The 14,553-nt window shown below is 47.7% G+C and overlaps 6 protein-coding genes across 6 annotated transcripts in view; 2 read left to right on the top strand and 4 right to left on the bottom strand.

Moving 5' to 3' along the window:
- MGYG_05492 (vacuolar protein sorting protein 62) overlaps positions 1–1,056 on the bottom strand; it is a gene marked incomplete at both ends in the record, with an annotated part of 1,443 nt that extends 387 nt beyond the window's left edge. The window contains 4 exons of the mRNA XM_003172861.1: positions 175–280; positions 346–402; positions 495–798; positions 894–1,056. Of these exons, the coding sequence (XP_003172909.1) occupies positions 175–280; positions 346–402; positions 495–798; positions 894–1,056 (630 nt within the window). The remainder of the gene's footprint in view (positions 1–174; positions 281–345; positions 403–494; positions 799–893) is intronic.
- Positions 1,057–6,140: 5,084 nt separating this feature from the next.
- Positions 6,141–6,862, bottom strand: MGYG_05490 (hypothetical protein; the record flags this gene model as incomplete). The annotated part of the gene is made up of 4 exons (XM_003172860.1): positions 6,141–6,171; positions 6,297–6,483; positions 6,633–6,685; positions 6,846–6,862. 4 exons carry the CDS (start codon positions 6,860–6,862, stop codon positions 6,141–6,143), a joined length of 288 nt encoding a protein of 95 aa, XP_003172908.1.
- A 49-nt stretch (positions 6,863–6,911) lies between these two features.
- MGYG_05489 (hypothetical protein) lies at positions 6,912–8,453 on the top strand (the record flags this gene model as incomplete). Its single annotated transcript, XM_003172859.1, has 3 exons — positions 6,912–7,221; positions 7,300–7,631; positions 7,719–8,453. 3 exons carry the CDS (start codon positions 6,912–6,914, stop codon positions 8,451–8,453), a joined length of 1,377 nt encoding a protein of 458 aa, XP_003172907.1.
- A 2,093-nt stretch (positions 8,454–10,546) lies between these two features.
- Positions 10,547–12,059, bottom strand: MGYG_05488 (hypothetical protein; the record flags this gene model as incomplete). Its single annotated transcript, XM_003172858.1, has 2 exons — positions 10,547–11,864; positions 11,923–12,059. 2 exons carry the CDS (start codon positions 12,057–12,059, stop codon positions 10,547–10,549), a joined length of 1,455 nt encoding a protein of 484 aa, XP_003172906.1.
- A 269-nt stretch (positions 12,060–12,328) lies between these two features.
- MGYG_05487 (hypothetical protein) lies at positions 12,329–13,320 on the top strand (the record flags this gene model as incomplete). Its single annotated transcript, XM_003172857.1, has 3 exons — positions 12,329–12,553; positions 12,611–12,830; positions 12,899–13,320. 3 exons carry the CDS (start codon positions 12,329–12,331, stop codon positions 13,318–13,320), a joined length of 867 nt encoding a protein of 288 aa, XP_003172905.1.
- Positions 13,321–13,526: 206 nt separating this feature from the next.
- On the bottom strand, positions 13,527–14,492 carry MGYG_05486 (40S ribosomal protein S9; the record flags this gene model as incomplete). Its single annotated transcript, XM_003172856.1, has 6 exons — positions 13,527–13,704; positions 13,766–13,999; positions 14,063–14,161; positions 14,258–14,276; positions 14,365–14,402; positions 14,485–14,492. 6 exons carry the CDS (start codon positions 14,490–14,492, stop codon positions 13,527–13,529), a joined length of 576 nt encoding a protein of 191 aa, XP_003172904.1.
- Between the last annotated feature and the right edge of the window lie 61 nt (positions 14,493–14,553).

The raw sequence follows: 14,553 nt of genomic DNA, 5'->3' as shown, positions 1-14,553 counted from the left end.
CGTCCTCGAGGAACCCGGCAGGAAGGTCCAGCCCAGGAATAGTGTGATCGTGGGTTCTATCAAGGTTTAGTTAGCTCACATATAATCCCTACCAAGGCAAGACGAAGTAGGAATTTACCCAGCTGTGGCGTAGACGGCGTGGGTGCCGTTACCGCTGAAGCCAATTGGCCTTACTCCACGCTTATCTGTTGCGCTGTATTGGAATGCCTGGCCGGCGGCGTGCTGGCTGTACCAGACGGCCTCAGGCTTGCCGTTGCGGAAGCGGATCATATTGTGTTCCCTACCCGTCGTCTTATTAGTTACCTAGTCCGTACTGTGTCAACGGTCTACAGCGAATGGACATACCAGTCACCAACATGATCGCCGAATTCAATGCCCAGCACTGTGTTGCCCTGGTTGTACCTGTTTACGAATCCCATCAGCATCAGCTTCTCACTTTGCAGGTCCACCGATATGCAGTGCAGTGCAGGCTATAGTTGTAGGCTCATGCTTACGCATAAAAGTAGAAGTAAAATGCATCAACGGTCTTGCCCTCGTCTCCGTGTTCCCGGACCACTATGACAGACGAAACGGCACCCTCGGTTTTGCCGTCCTTGTTTGGCTTGACACCTCTAAACCAAGCCGGGAGAGCCTGGATGCCCTCCTTCGACGTGAGACACACCTTGTCTCCGCCCAATTTGTTAAGCTGGTCAAGGTTGTCGAGCGTGATGTCGGTCGGGGCATTGGGGATGGCAACATGGTTTATCATCGGAACAGCGTTCTTCAGCTGCGCTCCGATATCTGACGGCTGGTACGGATCTTGCGAGTGAATCCATATCAACGGAGCTAGCCTTCTCGTCAGTGACTTGGGACAAAAAAAAGATAAAAAACATTTCCAATGAGAAGAGACCTACCATATTTAATAACATAGTCCGGCACTGCGGCAGCGGGCGCGGGAGCAAGACATTGCTCTGCAGCGATATAGACCGACGCAGCCGAGATGTTCCCTATCCCCAGGCCGAGTATCAACGCTGCCAGCGCGGGCCAAGCGCAATGCGACGAGCCACATTTACCCATCCTTATCGATCTAGTTCGTTATCGTCTGTCCCTCTTTTGCTTTTCAAGGTGCGCTGGAGCCGGTAGAAGTTCTTCTTCTGTTTATATATACGGAGTAACAGACTGAGAATGTGCTGCCCGTGGTGGCCGCAGGATAGGATGGGTCGTGATGGCCTCAGCAGATCAGCGACGGCGGACAAGGCAAGGACAGGCCGGACTCGCTCACGTTAACCATCGCATCACATCACGTTGTGCTGCGCGCGGCGGTCTATGGCAGCGTGATAGATCGCCTTTTGGGCCAGCGATCCTTTCGTGCGCCAGCACCGGCCATCGTGGGTTGCGGCATCCTTGTCTCGGGGCTTGCGTCTAAATCTCTAAGTCTCTTCAGATCGCGGGTCCGGCTGACGGTCTCGGGGGGCGGTTCCAACTGTAAATGTGGTGGTGGTGCCTGGCCGGGCACATCGCCACCACCGCTGCGACGCCAGAAGAGTCAACTTTTTCGCATGACAGGCAGCAGCTCTCATCGAGACAGAAAAGCCGTCGATAAAATTCGATTTCAAGGCCGAATTTCAGGAGTGTTTGATGTCTTTTGTGTCGATGTAGATACAATTTCCGCTTTGGGACGCGAAAGAGCGTGATTATGAAAGATAATGATGACAAATGATAAAAATCACATGAAAAGGATAAATATTATTCCTTCCCGTGTTTTTGCTGAATAATATATTACTCATCTTAATTATTCAGCTTTTCTTTTTCTTGAGGTCGTTGGTGGGAAATGAAAAGGAAAAAAGAGAGAGAGAGAAGACGGAGGTAGAGGAAAAAATATAGAAGACGGGGGGAGGGGGGACAGGCAGACGAAGGGGGAGCGGGAGGAGGCGACGGTGAAGACTTCGCCATCCTTCAGCGTCGCTTCTTTTTTGCATGTCAGCTTTGGCTACTTCAGCAGCGACCAAAGCGGCGGTGGTACGGCACCATGCAGCGTGCGAAGCAACAACTGATGACATGAGAAGTAGCCGGCAGCTTTGGGATGTGATGGGATACGAAGCGGGCGTTGCTGTTAGCCTGGATGGCAATGTTAACCGGGCCAGTCAATCAAGCTGGCGAGACGGAGGCTACGGGTGCCCTCTGTTTGGCTACTGCTCAGAAGAACGCACATAGGCTCGCGGGATATGACATGAGCGACTTTGTACTTGACTTATGCATGCTATGGGATGTGTTTGTGTCTACATATGTGTATGCTGTGCATTGCTAATTCACATACTTACAAAGATTCGATAGTCCCGGTGATCAGCATGGACGGCCAATACGCACACATCCCGACTGTATACATGTCTTATTTAGGATAATGGATGGGCGTAGGCCAGTGGGCCAGGAACAAGATGCAGTTGGGATGATAAGAAAAAAGGTATCATGGAATACCACCTGCATCTTGCACTTCATGTTCCGTCCATCTTCCCGGACACTGCACGAAGGGAAAAGGGGTGGGTGGGGGGGACGGAAAAGAAGGCGGAGATGGATGCATGGTTACATGTGTGTAAGAAGTAACAGCTGCCGGGCGTTATTCGTGGTCTGGATTGTTATTTCCACAAGATAGTGCAATAGTACATGGACATGACGGCGTGGTTGTTTGCGGGTACACGGGCATGTACATGTACGGAGTACTCAGTAGTGATATGGGGTATCCATGGCATTTTTAGGGAGTGTCGTGCATTCTTAGCGGGAAGGCTATCCTGCCACTGAGATAAGGGTGCCACATTAGAGAAAGGTAGTGGCATTTCCTTCACTCCCGTCAATATGGAGCATGTAGGGTTTGAGGGGGTGCGACAAGCTGAAGAAGCGTAAATCTACTCCTCTTTTTTCACTTCTGGAGTGTAGCTCAATGTACCCCAGACTCACTCTAACTCAACCACCACCCCCTCCATTATCCCAATCCTGTGCTAGGTGGAATTTTTCTCGTTTTCTATAAAGAGTCGGTGTGTCCGCTGTGGGCTAGAACAGTCATCCAAACGGCGTTGGCACGGGTAACTTCCGTTCGCCCGTCTTCTTGGGTCAGCCAACGCAAGTCGCACTCCATCAAATCCCTCTGGAATGCTAGGGTACCGAGCAGCAGGGTTGCCAAAAGATTGAATGGTAGCGAACAGCGCTAGGCCAGGAACAAGTGGAAAAAAGAAAGCAAGATGCCTCCCTTAGTTCACAGCTTGATTTTGGTGCTTTTGTTTTGCTTTCCCGATGGCTTGCAAGGCCCTCCTTAACCTCCACCGTCACGCGTCCGCCCACTTGGGCTGACAGGTACGTACGGCCAATAAAAGATTTGTAGCTACATTGTAGCCATCAAGGCCAATCCAGCCAATGCTAATCATCCGGAATGGCGGGAATACAATAACCTAATGTCCGGCTATCATCCAGAGTATTTGTTCTTCGAGCCACCCTTCCGGTTTCAATAGGCTAAACAGGGCTGTACCAGGTGGCCAGCCAGTACCAACAGATAACGAGCTCTCTCGCAACACGGTCTTGGAATCGGGCTTGGAGTTGGGCTGGACTCGTACAGAATTCTTTTATCCGGCTGCTTGCTTGGGTATTGATAGGCCAATCAGGACTGAGGTGGGTAGATGGTACATGTCAGATAGAAGACGGATGGTTATGCATTCGGCAAGTATCCTAGCGATATAGGCAGCCTTTCGAATCTTCGCCACGGGTGCAGACAGCCGCCCATCAAGGAAGGGTGAGGTGGACGGATGTTGTCTACAGGAGAAGCCTTCTCTGATCCTAGCCCGGAACGTCCAGCACTATCAGACGCAGCTATTCGATAGCTACGATATACGGTATCATGTCGATAATACACCCTGGCTGTCGATTAACGATGAGCAGGAGAAAAGGGCCCGTGTGTATGCGTAACTATGGATGCACCAGGGGTTGGTTGACTGACATATCATTCTCTAGTTATAGTACCTGATTAGGGTTATGGAACTCGGTAACTCATTACCCACCTGCTGTTGGCTAGGTATATTCCGGCAGCTCATCGTAGCCTCTTTTCTCGTTTGTCGTCTGTAGAAGGTGTCTTCAGTTGTCTCTTGTTTGCCGTTGCATTCGATGGAGTTAGACCTGATTATTTAATCCGCCTCGCTGGAAGGTTTCTCGGCCCGAGCCCAAAAGGGTAATCCGTTAACCTCAACCTCAACCTCAACTTTCAACGCCAACTTCAACTTCAACTTGAATCGCACCAACCACGCCAGATTCAGCGTTTTCTTGTCTTCAGGCATGCGGTATCAACATACGGCTACCTACCTGCGGTGCAGAATGTCACCGTTAACAGCTGTCAGCAAACATAACTAACGAATGTGAAACGAACACGAAGAAAACGTCAAGTTGATGCAGGATGCCTGTTGCTAACCAGTTTGAATTAAAATGGCCCTGTCTGCACAATTCTTGCATGTACGGAGTACACCTAGCCATAAGAAAGCGAACCGAGAGCCCGAAGTGCTGGGGTCTGAACTGAAAACTCATAATGAACTCAATGTCCTTAGACGTGCGTCTTGTCCGGATCGGCCGGGAGCACCAGGTGGCCTTAAAATTAGTCCCCTGGAGAGACACAAGCTCTCCAGTACCCCTCCTCGCAGCCCAACGCAGAAGACGCCAATATATGAGTTTAATGACAAAAAGAAAAAAGAAAAGAAAAGACGAGGAACAACAGACGAGAGGGAATAAGAAAATATTCCTCCATCTTTGTGAACTGCGTCAGTCCAAATTATACATATACTATGTATACTCATGCGTGGCATACAGAGTATACACGCGCTAACTATGTATAGCTCGATACACCTTTTTTTCATCCAGTACTAACCATTCTAGCACCGATCGTGGAAATTTTCTTGTCTCTGCTAGGTGGGCGAGAAAATAGCGTCCCAGCTAGACCCCGATATCCTAGAGTACTCAAAGAAATTACTCCGTACTACAGGGGGGGACTAAAATCCATACGGAGCATATGGAAGCTGTTCTTCTCAGCATAAGCCAAACATGAAGTATGATGCCTTGATCATCCCCAATATAATAACCTTCTTAGATGGGTCGATTCTGGACCAAACCGTTCCCATTCCAGGCCACCACCACACCCTAACATGCTCCCACTTTTACCTTTTTCCAGGGGTTGCGAAAATAGACAAGAACCAGCCAATCCTGACAACAACTGTGAAAAGAGACACTTCCTGGTGGTACCGATATTTTGATAGTGCAAGGCGCAAGGTATGGATCTCTTTCCTCGTAAGAGGGATACAGCGCGGATGTTTTCTTTTTTCTTTCTCACACGCTCTCTTGCCTCGTCCATTCGATCCTACTTCTGGTTTCGCTCTCTTGACGGAGTGCCACTGCTTTGATCAACCACGGATCAACGATCTTCGTGGTAGAATTCTGGGCTTATTGCTTTTGCCGCATTAAAACCGTTAAGAAAAGTGGACGAATTTTCTATTCATCTCCATGTTAACTGCCTGAGCTTTGAACTGTATTGTCAACTATCCCGCCTTTTGAGATATTCATACTCCGTATTCTTTCCCCTCCTCTTCATTCATCTTTCTTTCATGACCGATCACATCTGCAATCACCCGGATTCGGAATAAGTCATTAGCTACGTTTGGTCTTGCCGCGGTAGCCCACCGTTTCGTGATACTTCAGGGGCCTTTTCTCCTTTGCGTCTGCCTGCGTTCTCCACAAAGGCAATCAATTGATCAAGCAATTTCCCCGCTGGAAACTGAGTATCGATATATTTGGGACTCTTCGTACCCCTGGTGGTTTTACGGAACATTCCTCTAAGTTAACGAACTAACTAGCTAACTAGTGGTCCTATTGTAAGTTTGTTATTTTCAGTTTGCTTTTTCGCTCATTTCTTTTTATGTGCTCTGCTCTGCTTTGATTTTCAACTGGGTGCGAGGGCACAGTATGTTTTTTCTTTTACTTTGTTCATCAGTTCTCCATTTTACGCTTTCTCTTCCATCGCGTGTTTCTATTTATCTTTTGCCGGCCTTGTGGTACCTCCGTGCTCTCTCGTTTTGCCCAATTCTTTTACACACCGAGACATACATCCGCTCAGTCCTATACCTATCGATTTACAGATCCTAGTGAGAGGCTGAAGCGGCCAGACCCTTACTATATCCCGCACTGCAATCAGAACACATAGCTAATTTTCTCCTCCTTGCTCAAAAATTCAAGTTGTTTTGCAACTACTTGTTATTGCGCTTGTTCAACTGCTGCCCTATTCACTTTTAACGTACAAGTTCACGGTAGTGCTCACATATATCCAGTCTGGGCCCGGCTTTCTCGCTGCGTTTGCTTTGCCCCTTTTCTTTTCTCTTAGCTGCCGGCTATTCTTCGGAAGCTTGAAGTCCCACGTTTCTGAAAGGAGACCAGTCAAACGCAGAAAACAACAAAAGGAATAAGGCCAAAAGCAAAGGAAGGCATCTAGAGGTTGGTCAGACTCTATTGGAAGGCTGCAGCTGCATGGAGGTGTGTGACTTTTGACAGATAAGGGACGGACGCTCGGGAGTGTGCGTTGTGGCGGCGTAGCATACATGGCCGCAGCACAGAGCCCGTCCGATTTCAAAACATACTGCGATACCCCTCTGAGATTGTAAGACCATCTACCTCTTTACCGGTGATGCTACTATATTATGTCGTTCGTGGGAGGTCAACTTTCGTTTTGAATCGGTTACAACCTACTCAAAAGACACCTCCATCACCATCCAACTTAAGTCGAGGAACTTTAAGACTGTTGTCTCATCGAATCTTCCGGTCTCTTGACCTCTCAGAGCCCACTTTCTTACTGTCTTTGTCGGAGCATGGTTGATCGCTCTGTCATATCAATAGCTCCTGTACCCATTTTCCAAAAGATGACGCGACCACCAGCTCAAACTCCTTCACAATCTTGCCTCACGCTAGGGATAGAAGTCGAATTTTATGCTGCCCTTAAGGTTCCTTCTATTTGCAGGGAGTATATCCGTGAAAGCATTACAAACCTGTTAGGGGACCGCCTACAACAACTGCGACTATCTGGTCCTGATGGCGTCGGCTCCACGTTCGAGGTCGTCGACTCAGACTCAGAGGATGGCCAGCATGAAAGCAAGTTTGTCGATTACTCCCACTGGAATTTGACTACATTTGCTACAGCACAGCCCCGGAATTCATTTTGGTTTAGCGGCTGTGAGAATACCCATGTCTCTCAACCCCCTGCATGAATATTTGTCAATGAATTGGCCCTTTGACTGATAGGTATATTAGATGGAAGTCAGCCTATAGAAATTATATCCCCTCCATACTGGGCTAGCACTACCCATTGGGAACTGGACCTTCAACGGATATTTTGTTGTAGGGTTGGCAAGTTTAATCCTATAACGGAGCAAAAGCTACGTCTGTTCCATGAGTTGAACCGTACCACCAGCATTCACGCACACGTCGGCAACGGAGTTGGCCCGGGATCCTGTTTTCCATTCCATACGATACGAAATTTGGCAATGATACTCTTAGTATACGAACCAGTAATAGATCAATTGCTCGATGCAGAATTATACTCTTTCCATACGCTCTTTAACTATTGCGATAACTCTCAGGAGGTATGTCATGCGCTTCCTTTTCCTTCATCTTTCACCGCCAGTTTTCCTATCTCAGATGGTAGCTAACCAATATTGATCTCAATCTAGCCTCAATCCATATCATCCACTAATAACCCATATTTCCAGCCCCCAAACCTGCCAGCAAAGTCCGACAGACAGGTGTTAGCACGCCACCTCTTTAACACTTGCACGGATATTCGATCAGTGATACGAGCAATGAGTTATTCACCACTAGACGAAATCTTGGCTGCGAATCGCCTGCGGTATTATAAGTTCAACTTCAACCCTTTGCTTGACTCTTTGGATGCACCACTGCCTGAACCTAAACCTAAGCCGGGAGCAGTGGTGGATAAGGAGGCTTCGAACGGGCATACTGACGCCACTATACCAGCATCTACACCTAAGTCGCAGCCTTCTTATCCAACCCCCAAACGAAAATCTCCGACAGTTGAGTTTAGGCAGCAGATTGGGACGATGGACCCAGACACGATGATCTACTGGGTTAGGTTTCTGGCGGCCTTAGTGGAATTCTCTAGCAAACTTAGTGACCAGGCGGTCATTGAGTTTCTTGGGCTGGAAGGTATCGATATCGATTATTCCACCTCCTCGAGCGGGGACGAGTCCCTGGATGAGGAGCGACAAACTCCTTCTGTTACCATTAATACTCCTACAAAATCCTCAAACTCTCTCTCTGCCCTCGCGCTACTCACAAATAGGCAGCCTGTCGGGTCTCTCTGCCGCATTCTCACTGCCATGGATTCCTTTATGATGGATCTGGATCGTGAAAACGTTCGGTATTGGAGACGCAAGGTCTGGCCATAAGTTAATACCCAACATCTGTCGGCTCCTGCTGCGTGATGCGACCTTTTCAATTGTCCTTCTTCGGCCCCCGGCCCGCCCCTCCAAAACCGGAATATCTTGTTATAACCATACTTTCGCTCGATGTCACCAAGTAAAAGGTGAAATTCCTGGAATATCAACTGATACTAACTGTCTCCTTTGTTATATTCTTCTTTATGTCGTTCCGAAATTAGTTACAAGGGAAGCCGACCGGAGGATCCTCACTGGCAACTAAATTTAAGCCCGCCTTCAGAGAAATCCAAAGAGTTGGTGTTAGTGCACCAACAAAATATACGACGCCAGAAGTGACTTTGAACTCTACATCGAACAATACCCAGATATAGACACCGCAAACCTATGGGTCTGTTGACTGTTGAGATGTTACGCCTAGCAGTTTACTCGAAATCATCTTGATTATACCCGCCCCCTACATCACCCCTGGAGCCAGTTAACTACCCAGCTAAAGCGAAAAAGTGCTGAATATCCAAAAAATACGCTAGATCAAAGAGTGATAGATATCCCGTTGTCTGGTCAAGACTGGCTTGTTGGCTTGTTTGGGCAGGAATTTGGTATTAATGGCTACTGCGCATCTAATATTTCCATTACGCCTCCCGTTAGTTCTATCTTGATGGCTTTTAGTCACTCTCTCTTTTCTTTCTTTTATTTTCAATGACCCACTCGTTTTACAGTATCCACGAGTTTATGACATGACCTCTCTTTCTGAATGGGGATGATTCAATATGGAGTGAAACCATTATTGGTTTACACGACATGATGGGAGGAATAATGATCTAATTTGAAGCTTTTTTATTTCTCTTTAGTTAGGAATATCTTCAACATTCGGCCATATCGCTCCTCACTGCTAGTCTTGTACGCTTGAATTGAAAGAGCGGGATTAAATGGGATATTTTTGTGTTTTCCGCAAGATTTATCTTCCTCTACTATGTATACAGGGTCTTACTTTGTACGTCCTGTATAGATATAGCCCGAAATTATAGTCTCATGATACCGATTTGACCATGTATTGCCATTGTACAGCCTCATGCCACCGAAAATCATATCCAGGCACCCCGTAAGAATTGGTAGGTGGCGTACATTCTCTTCACCCTACGCGTTTACCCATCATCCGGCGTAAAGTTTGTCGAATATACCGCGCCTTGCTGCATCGAAGAGGACAAATAACGTATATGTAGCACCACTGCACATCGATCTTTGCAATATAGGCTGCCTCAGGCTTGTAATGATTGTAGCCTTAACAGGCTAGATAATGCCATCTGTAGTACGGCATACCTTTCCTTCTTCCTGCTTTCGGTGGTGTGTTTCTCTCTTCTCCCGGTTAATGGAAATGTTTCCGGCTGGCAAACATTTGCTCTTCGAATCGGATACGATTTGGCAATACAATATCTCCATGTATCACGTATTGTAGTGCTGGCTCTACAAGGACTATCAAATTCTGAGAAACGTCTCTCCATCCTTGCTGGATTGGAGGGGACACAACGTAGCCGGAATGATCCGGAGCTTTCAGATAGGCCTATGGGAAGTGTTTGCTGTATATGATACACAGACAACCTCAGCCAGCCTGCTGCAATGCTGTGCAGTTTAGATTAAGATAATCTCAAAAAAATTCGGGGGTTTATTCCCATTGCTTTCTTTTTCTTCTCTTTCTCTAAAAGGTCGTCTGCAGAGGTACGATGATCTGCCTGAACAGATATTAGCAGGCTTTCTCAGCATGAGAGTACATTGAGTCCTCGGATCGCTGAAGTGTTGAGCAGTTCGCAATTTGCACCTGACGCACGACATAAGCATCTTTCAGCGTTAGGTCGAAAGTACAGGATGATAAGAAGAATTAAACCCCTGGGCTGTATCTAGGAGCATGGCGGGGGGGGGGGGGGGGGGGCGCGCGTAGATCTCTTTCGCATTCTTCATTCTGACTCGCATTTGCGATTAGCCGACTAGCTTTCCGTTAACATGAAGGAGAGAAAATGGAATGGGATACTCAACATCGAGTATTGGCCTTCCAAAGTTATGTTACTACACATGGGGGATATGATTACCTCGTATCCACGCCGCAATCTCTACCAAGGCGCTTTGACAGAGATATGGCCATTTTCATCAATGACTTTCCCGCGGTCCCATTCCCTACCTTCCCCTTTCTTAGCCCACTTAACAGTCTCTATATCCTTGTTATCATTCGCATCCAGACCAGCAAAGGATTTGTTTGCTTCCCATTTCTCCACTATCCTATCGTCGAACCCAGCCTGTCGTAGTCGTTCCGCACCCTTCCGTTTCCATAACTCACGATCCCGCAGTGCTTCTAACGCCATATCCCAGTCGTCATTCGTATGTTTGTCAGTTTCTTTTGGGTTGAAAAGGCCTGGTACAGGGCGGATGCGCCCTACATGGTCACCCTTGGTATCATGGTCGTCTTCGGGATGTACGTCCAACGTTGGATCATAGCTTGATGAGAAATGGGCGTCTATGTTACTCGTATGTGTGCTTCTGTAAGCCCCACGGCCACGAGAACGGACAGGCTGGCTACTGTCTGTGGTAGCAATTGGTGGTGCAGGGCCAATAAGATTGCTCAGGGGGTCTGAATCGTCGGAGTACGTGCTGCTTTTACCACTTGGTGACAGATGCCTGCTTCCGGCCTCCTCGATATACATTCGTGGGGTTGACAAAGCTGACTTCTCATCGATGCCAGTTTGGGTATCTGCGCGAAATTTGTGACTCCTATCCTCTGCGTGCTTATACTTTTCAATATTCTCCTCTTTCTTCTCACTGTGTCGCCTTCGGCGGTAAGTCCTGTTTGGGGATTTCGACTGACTACGAGACCTTTCGTGGTGATGGTGGGATCTCCTGTGACTCCTACTCCGATGGGAGACTGACTTTCGACTCCGGCTCGTCTCTGCATTTTCATAGTCATAGTTTGGTGATGCTTGCCTGCGGTGATGCCGGCTTTGACGATCCTGGTCGACTTCTCTGCGGTGCCGACTCAGCCCAGATCCCCGCACTGCATCCTCTGAATCCGAGCCCTCCTCTCGATGATGCCGTTTCCGTGACCTCGATATTTTGTCGTAATCATCATCTGAATTTTTGCACTCCCTTTTCCCCTTTCGAGAACGACTTGTTCCACCGCGGTGACGGTGACGGGGACTTTCCTCGTTTTGATCCCATCGCTCAGAAGATTCGACTCTCCGACGTTTGTGTCCCCCATCGCCTCGTCCATCTAATTTTGAAGACCTAGTTGGTTTATCTCTTCCATCCCGTAAGCTCCTCATTCTCTGTCTCGCCTCCTCCTCTTCTTTCCGTTTTAAATTCTCATTATGGCTGTCTGTTTCGCGGAGTATGTGTTTTAAGAATCGTGTATTGGGTTTGGGAGCGCTATTGCTAGATCTATCGTGATACACGGGTTAGATTGACGTTCTAAGGATAGAGCTACTTGCAACAATACCGTTTTGATGGGCCGTATACTCCAAGAGCAGAGTATCTCAACGAGCAGTCCCGCGCGTCTTTAGCGAGGAGTTGGGCAACATAGTCATCATCATTGTACTCCGCATTTGTTATATCGCTATTCCTAGGCCTTGACATGATTTCCACGTGTATTGCTAGTCGATTTATCAACTTCTTATTTGTCTTGGTCGTGGGTGTTGGACTCCTAAGGCTGGAACTTTTTGATATCAAGATAACGATGACTAAGCATGTGATCAAACAGTGCAAACAAACTTGTTACTTTTTGTTATCGCGATAAGCTTAATTACCCAAAATGTTTATCTTGACTCCGCGATATCGATTGAGACGACGAAGCAGCAGGCTAAGATCCGCAGGAGCATTGAATTCGATGTGGGTGGTTATAAACAATGGCTGATACTGTTTCCTCTGATGCGCTGGCGCAGATTCATGCTCTAGACAAAGATATACCCGAAGACGCTCTGGCAATTATTCGAATCAGCGAGCCTATTGGCACCTCGGACGGGAACACAGCAGCAGACCGGTCGCCCTCAAAGCGTACCTCTGACGTGTCCACGGATGCGTATGATAATCCAACACCAGCGACCTTAGAAGCAGACTTAACGCATTATAAGGTACGTTCTCCCTTGCAGAAGTGGTAGAATTCAGTGGTTAGTTGACAATAGGTTCAGGAGCTATTCTCAAAGTTGCGATTTTCCTATCTTGAACAAGTCACAAAAGAGAAGTTTCTGCGTGCTATTGTTGGTGACCCACCGCTAGTTGTTGCGCATAGCGACAATGTCGAGCTGGAAGCGGAACTTGCACAAGTAAAAGAGGAGTTGCAGCGGCGGAAAGAAGAGGTTAGGATATCAGTAGAGGAGATGGAAAAACTTAGCAGAGACTTAGCCAGAAGTAAACACTCAGAATTCCCTCTCATTCAAAACTAGTTGAATTCAGCTAACTATTCTCCGTAACCCCAGGGTATGAAAACGTACAGTTACAAACCACGCAGCTTTCCGAGTTGCCAGCGTCGATTGCGAATCTTGAAGAGATAATTAGCAAACTGCGAGCTGCTCAGTCAGCACAGCTTCAAGAGCGTTCCTCTTCATCTCCATCTCAAAATCTCCCTCTTGAAGCTACTCTACGACTTCTGGCGAACAAGGATGCTGAACTAACAGGTTTAAAGCGAACATTGGCCTCCTCAGAAACGGCATTAGTTCGTAAGACAGGAGAAGCTGAAGCATTGGAGCGGGAGCTGGCTGTGTTAGAAAGGAAGAGAAACGAAGTTGTTGCGCAAGCTAAGGAGGCGCAACGACGGAAACTTCAGGGAGAGAGTGACGGGCTTGAAGAAATGGGGCGATGGTATGCAGGGGCAGAGCAAATACTAAAAAGCTTGGTATAACTTTGCTCTTAAACATAACTGCTGGGGCTGGGTTTGGTATTTGGACTATAGATTTAGGAAATTGACACAAGTCATGTATAAAGGGAAACGGTCGCTATTGTATATTGAATGGTTTGATCATAACTCGTATTTCATGATATACATGGGAGTGTTGTGGATAGCGACATCCATTTATTATTTTGCTTTATTTTGTATCCATTTTTTATCTACTCCTCGTCCTCCTCCTCCTCCTCGTCATCACCCTTCTCGGCTGCCTTCATCTTCTTGCGCTTAACGCGGCCAGGGCGACCACCACCAAGAGGAGAGGTGAGGGAGAAGTCAATGTGCTTCTGGGAGTCGAGACGGACAACGAAGGATGGGACGTTGACGATTTGCTTGCCAACACTAGTTATAGATGTTAGAAAGAATCCAAGTACAAATGCGTTAAGGTAACACGAGTGCATACCGGATGTGTCTCTGCTTGATGAGAACACGAGCGTGGTGGATGGACTTGGCCAATCCAAGTCTGTAGACGCAGGTCTGAAGACGGCGCTCCAAGAAATCCTCAATCTTAAGAGCAAGCACGTAATCGAGCTTCATGCGGGACTCGTCGAGCACACCGACACGGACAAGTCGTCGAATCAAGGCGTTACCCTCGAAAAGACGCTTGGGGTCCTTCTCATCAAGAGTGAGAAGCTCACTTTATTAATATTAGCCTCTGTTTCCCCGACACAGATAACACACAAGACCCAAGAAACCATACCGAGCAGCACGACGGATCTTGGACAGAGTCAGGTTGACACGCCACACCTCACGCTTGTTGCGGAGGCCATATTCGCCGACCAACTTCAATTCGGAGTCACTAGAAACAGGCGAAAAATGCGCGGGTTAGGAACAGTTTGCACCAACGACATAAGCAAAAGCAAGCTTAATTGCTCAGTGGCCGGGAAGTACTAACAGACGTGCCGACTCGAATGCTGCAAAGAAGAGAATATATTAGCACTCCAGGCCAGTAATTTATGCAGTATTTCCAAATCGCAACTGCGAGGCAAGCTCAATACTTACGACGACGTGGGACCTTGTAGGTCTTGGAGTATGCGCGCCTGCAATCAACAGAGACATGTTAGCACCGCACCCAGCTGTCTCAACCTCCGTATCTCTCATCGGCAGGGGATATCAACGTACGGAGCCATGGTGGATTAGTTGTCGAAGGCTGAGCTGCACACCAGAACTTGTCGATGCGAAAAGGAAGAA

This window comes from Nannizzia gypsea, genomic scaffold, assembly GCF_000150975.2.
Source record: "Nannizzia gypsea CBS 118893 supercont1.4 genomic scaffold, whole genome shotgun sequence".
In the NCBI taxonomy this organism is placed as follows: domain Eukaryota; kingdom Fungi; phylum Ascomycota; class Eurotiomycetes; order Onygenales; family Arthrodermataceae; genus Nannizzia; species Nannizzia gypsea.
The sequence above is the reverse complement of the archived record's forward strand: the minus strand, read 5'-3'. Positions and strand labels throughout refer to the sequence as shown.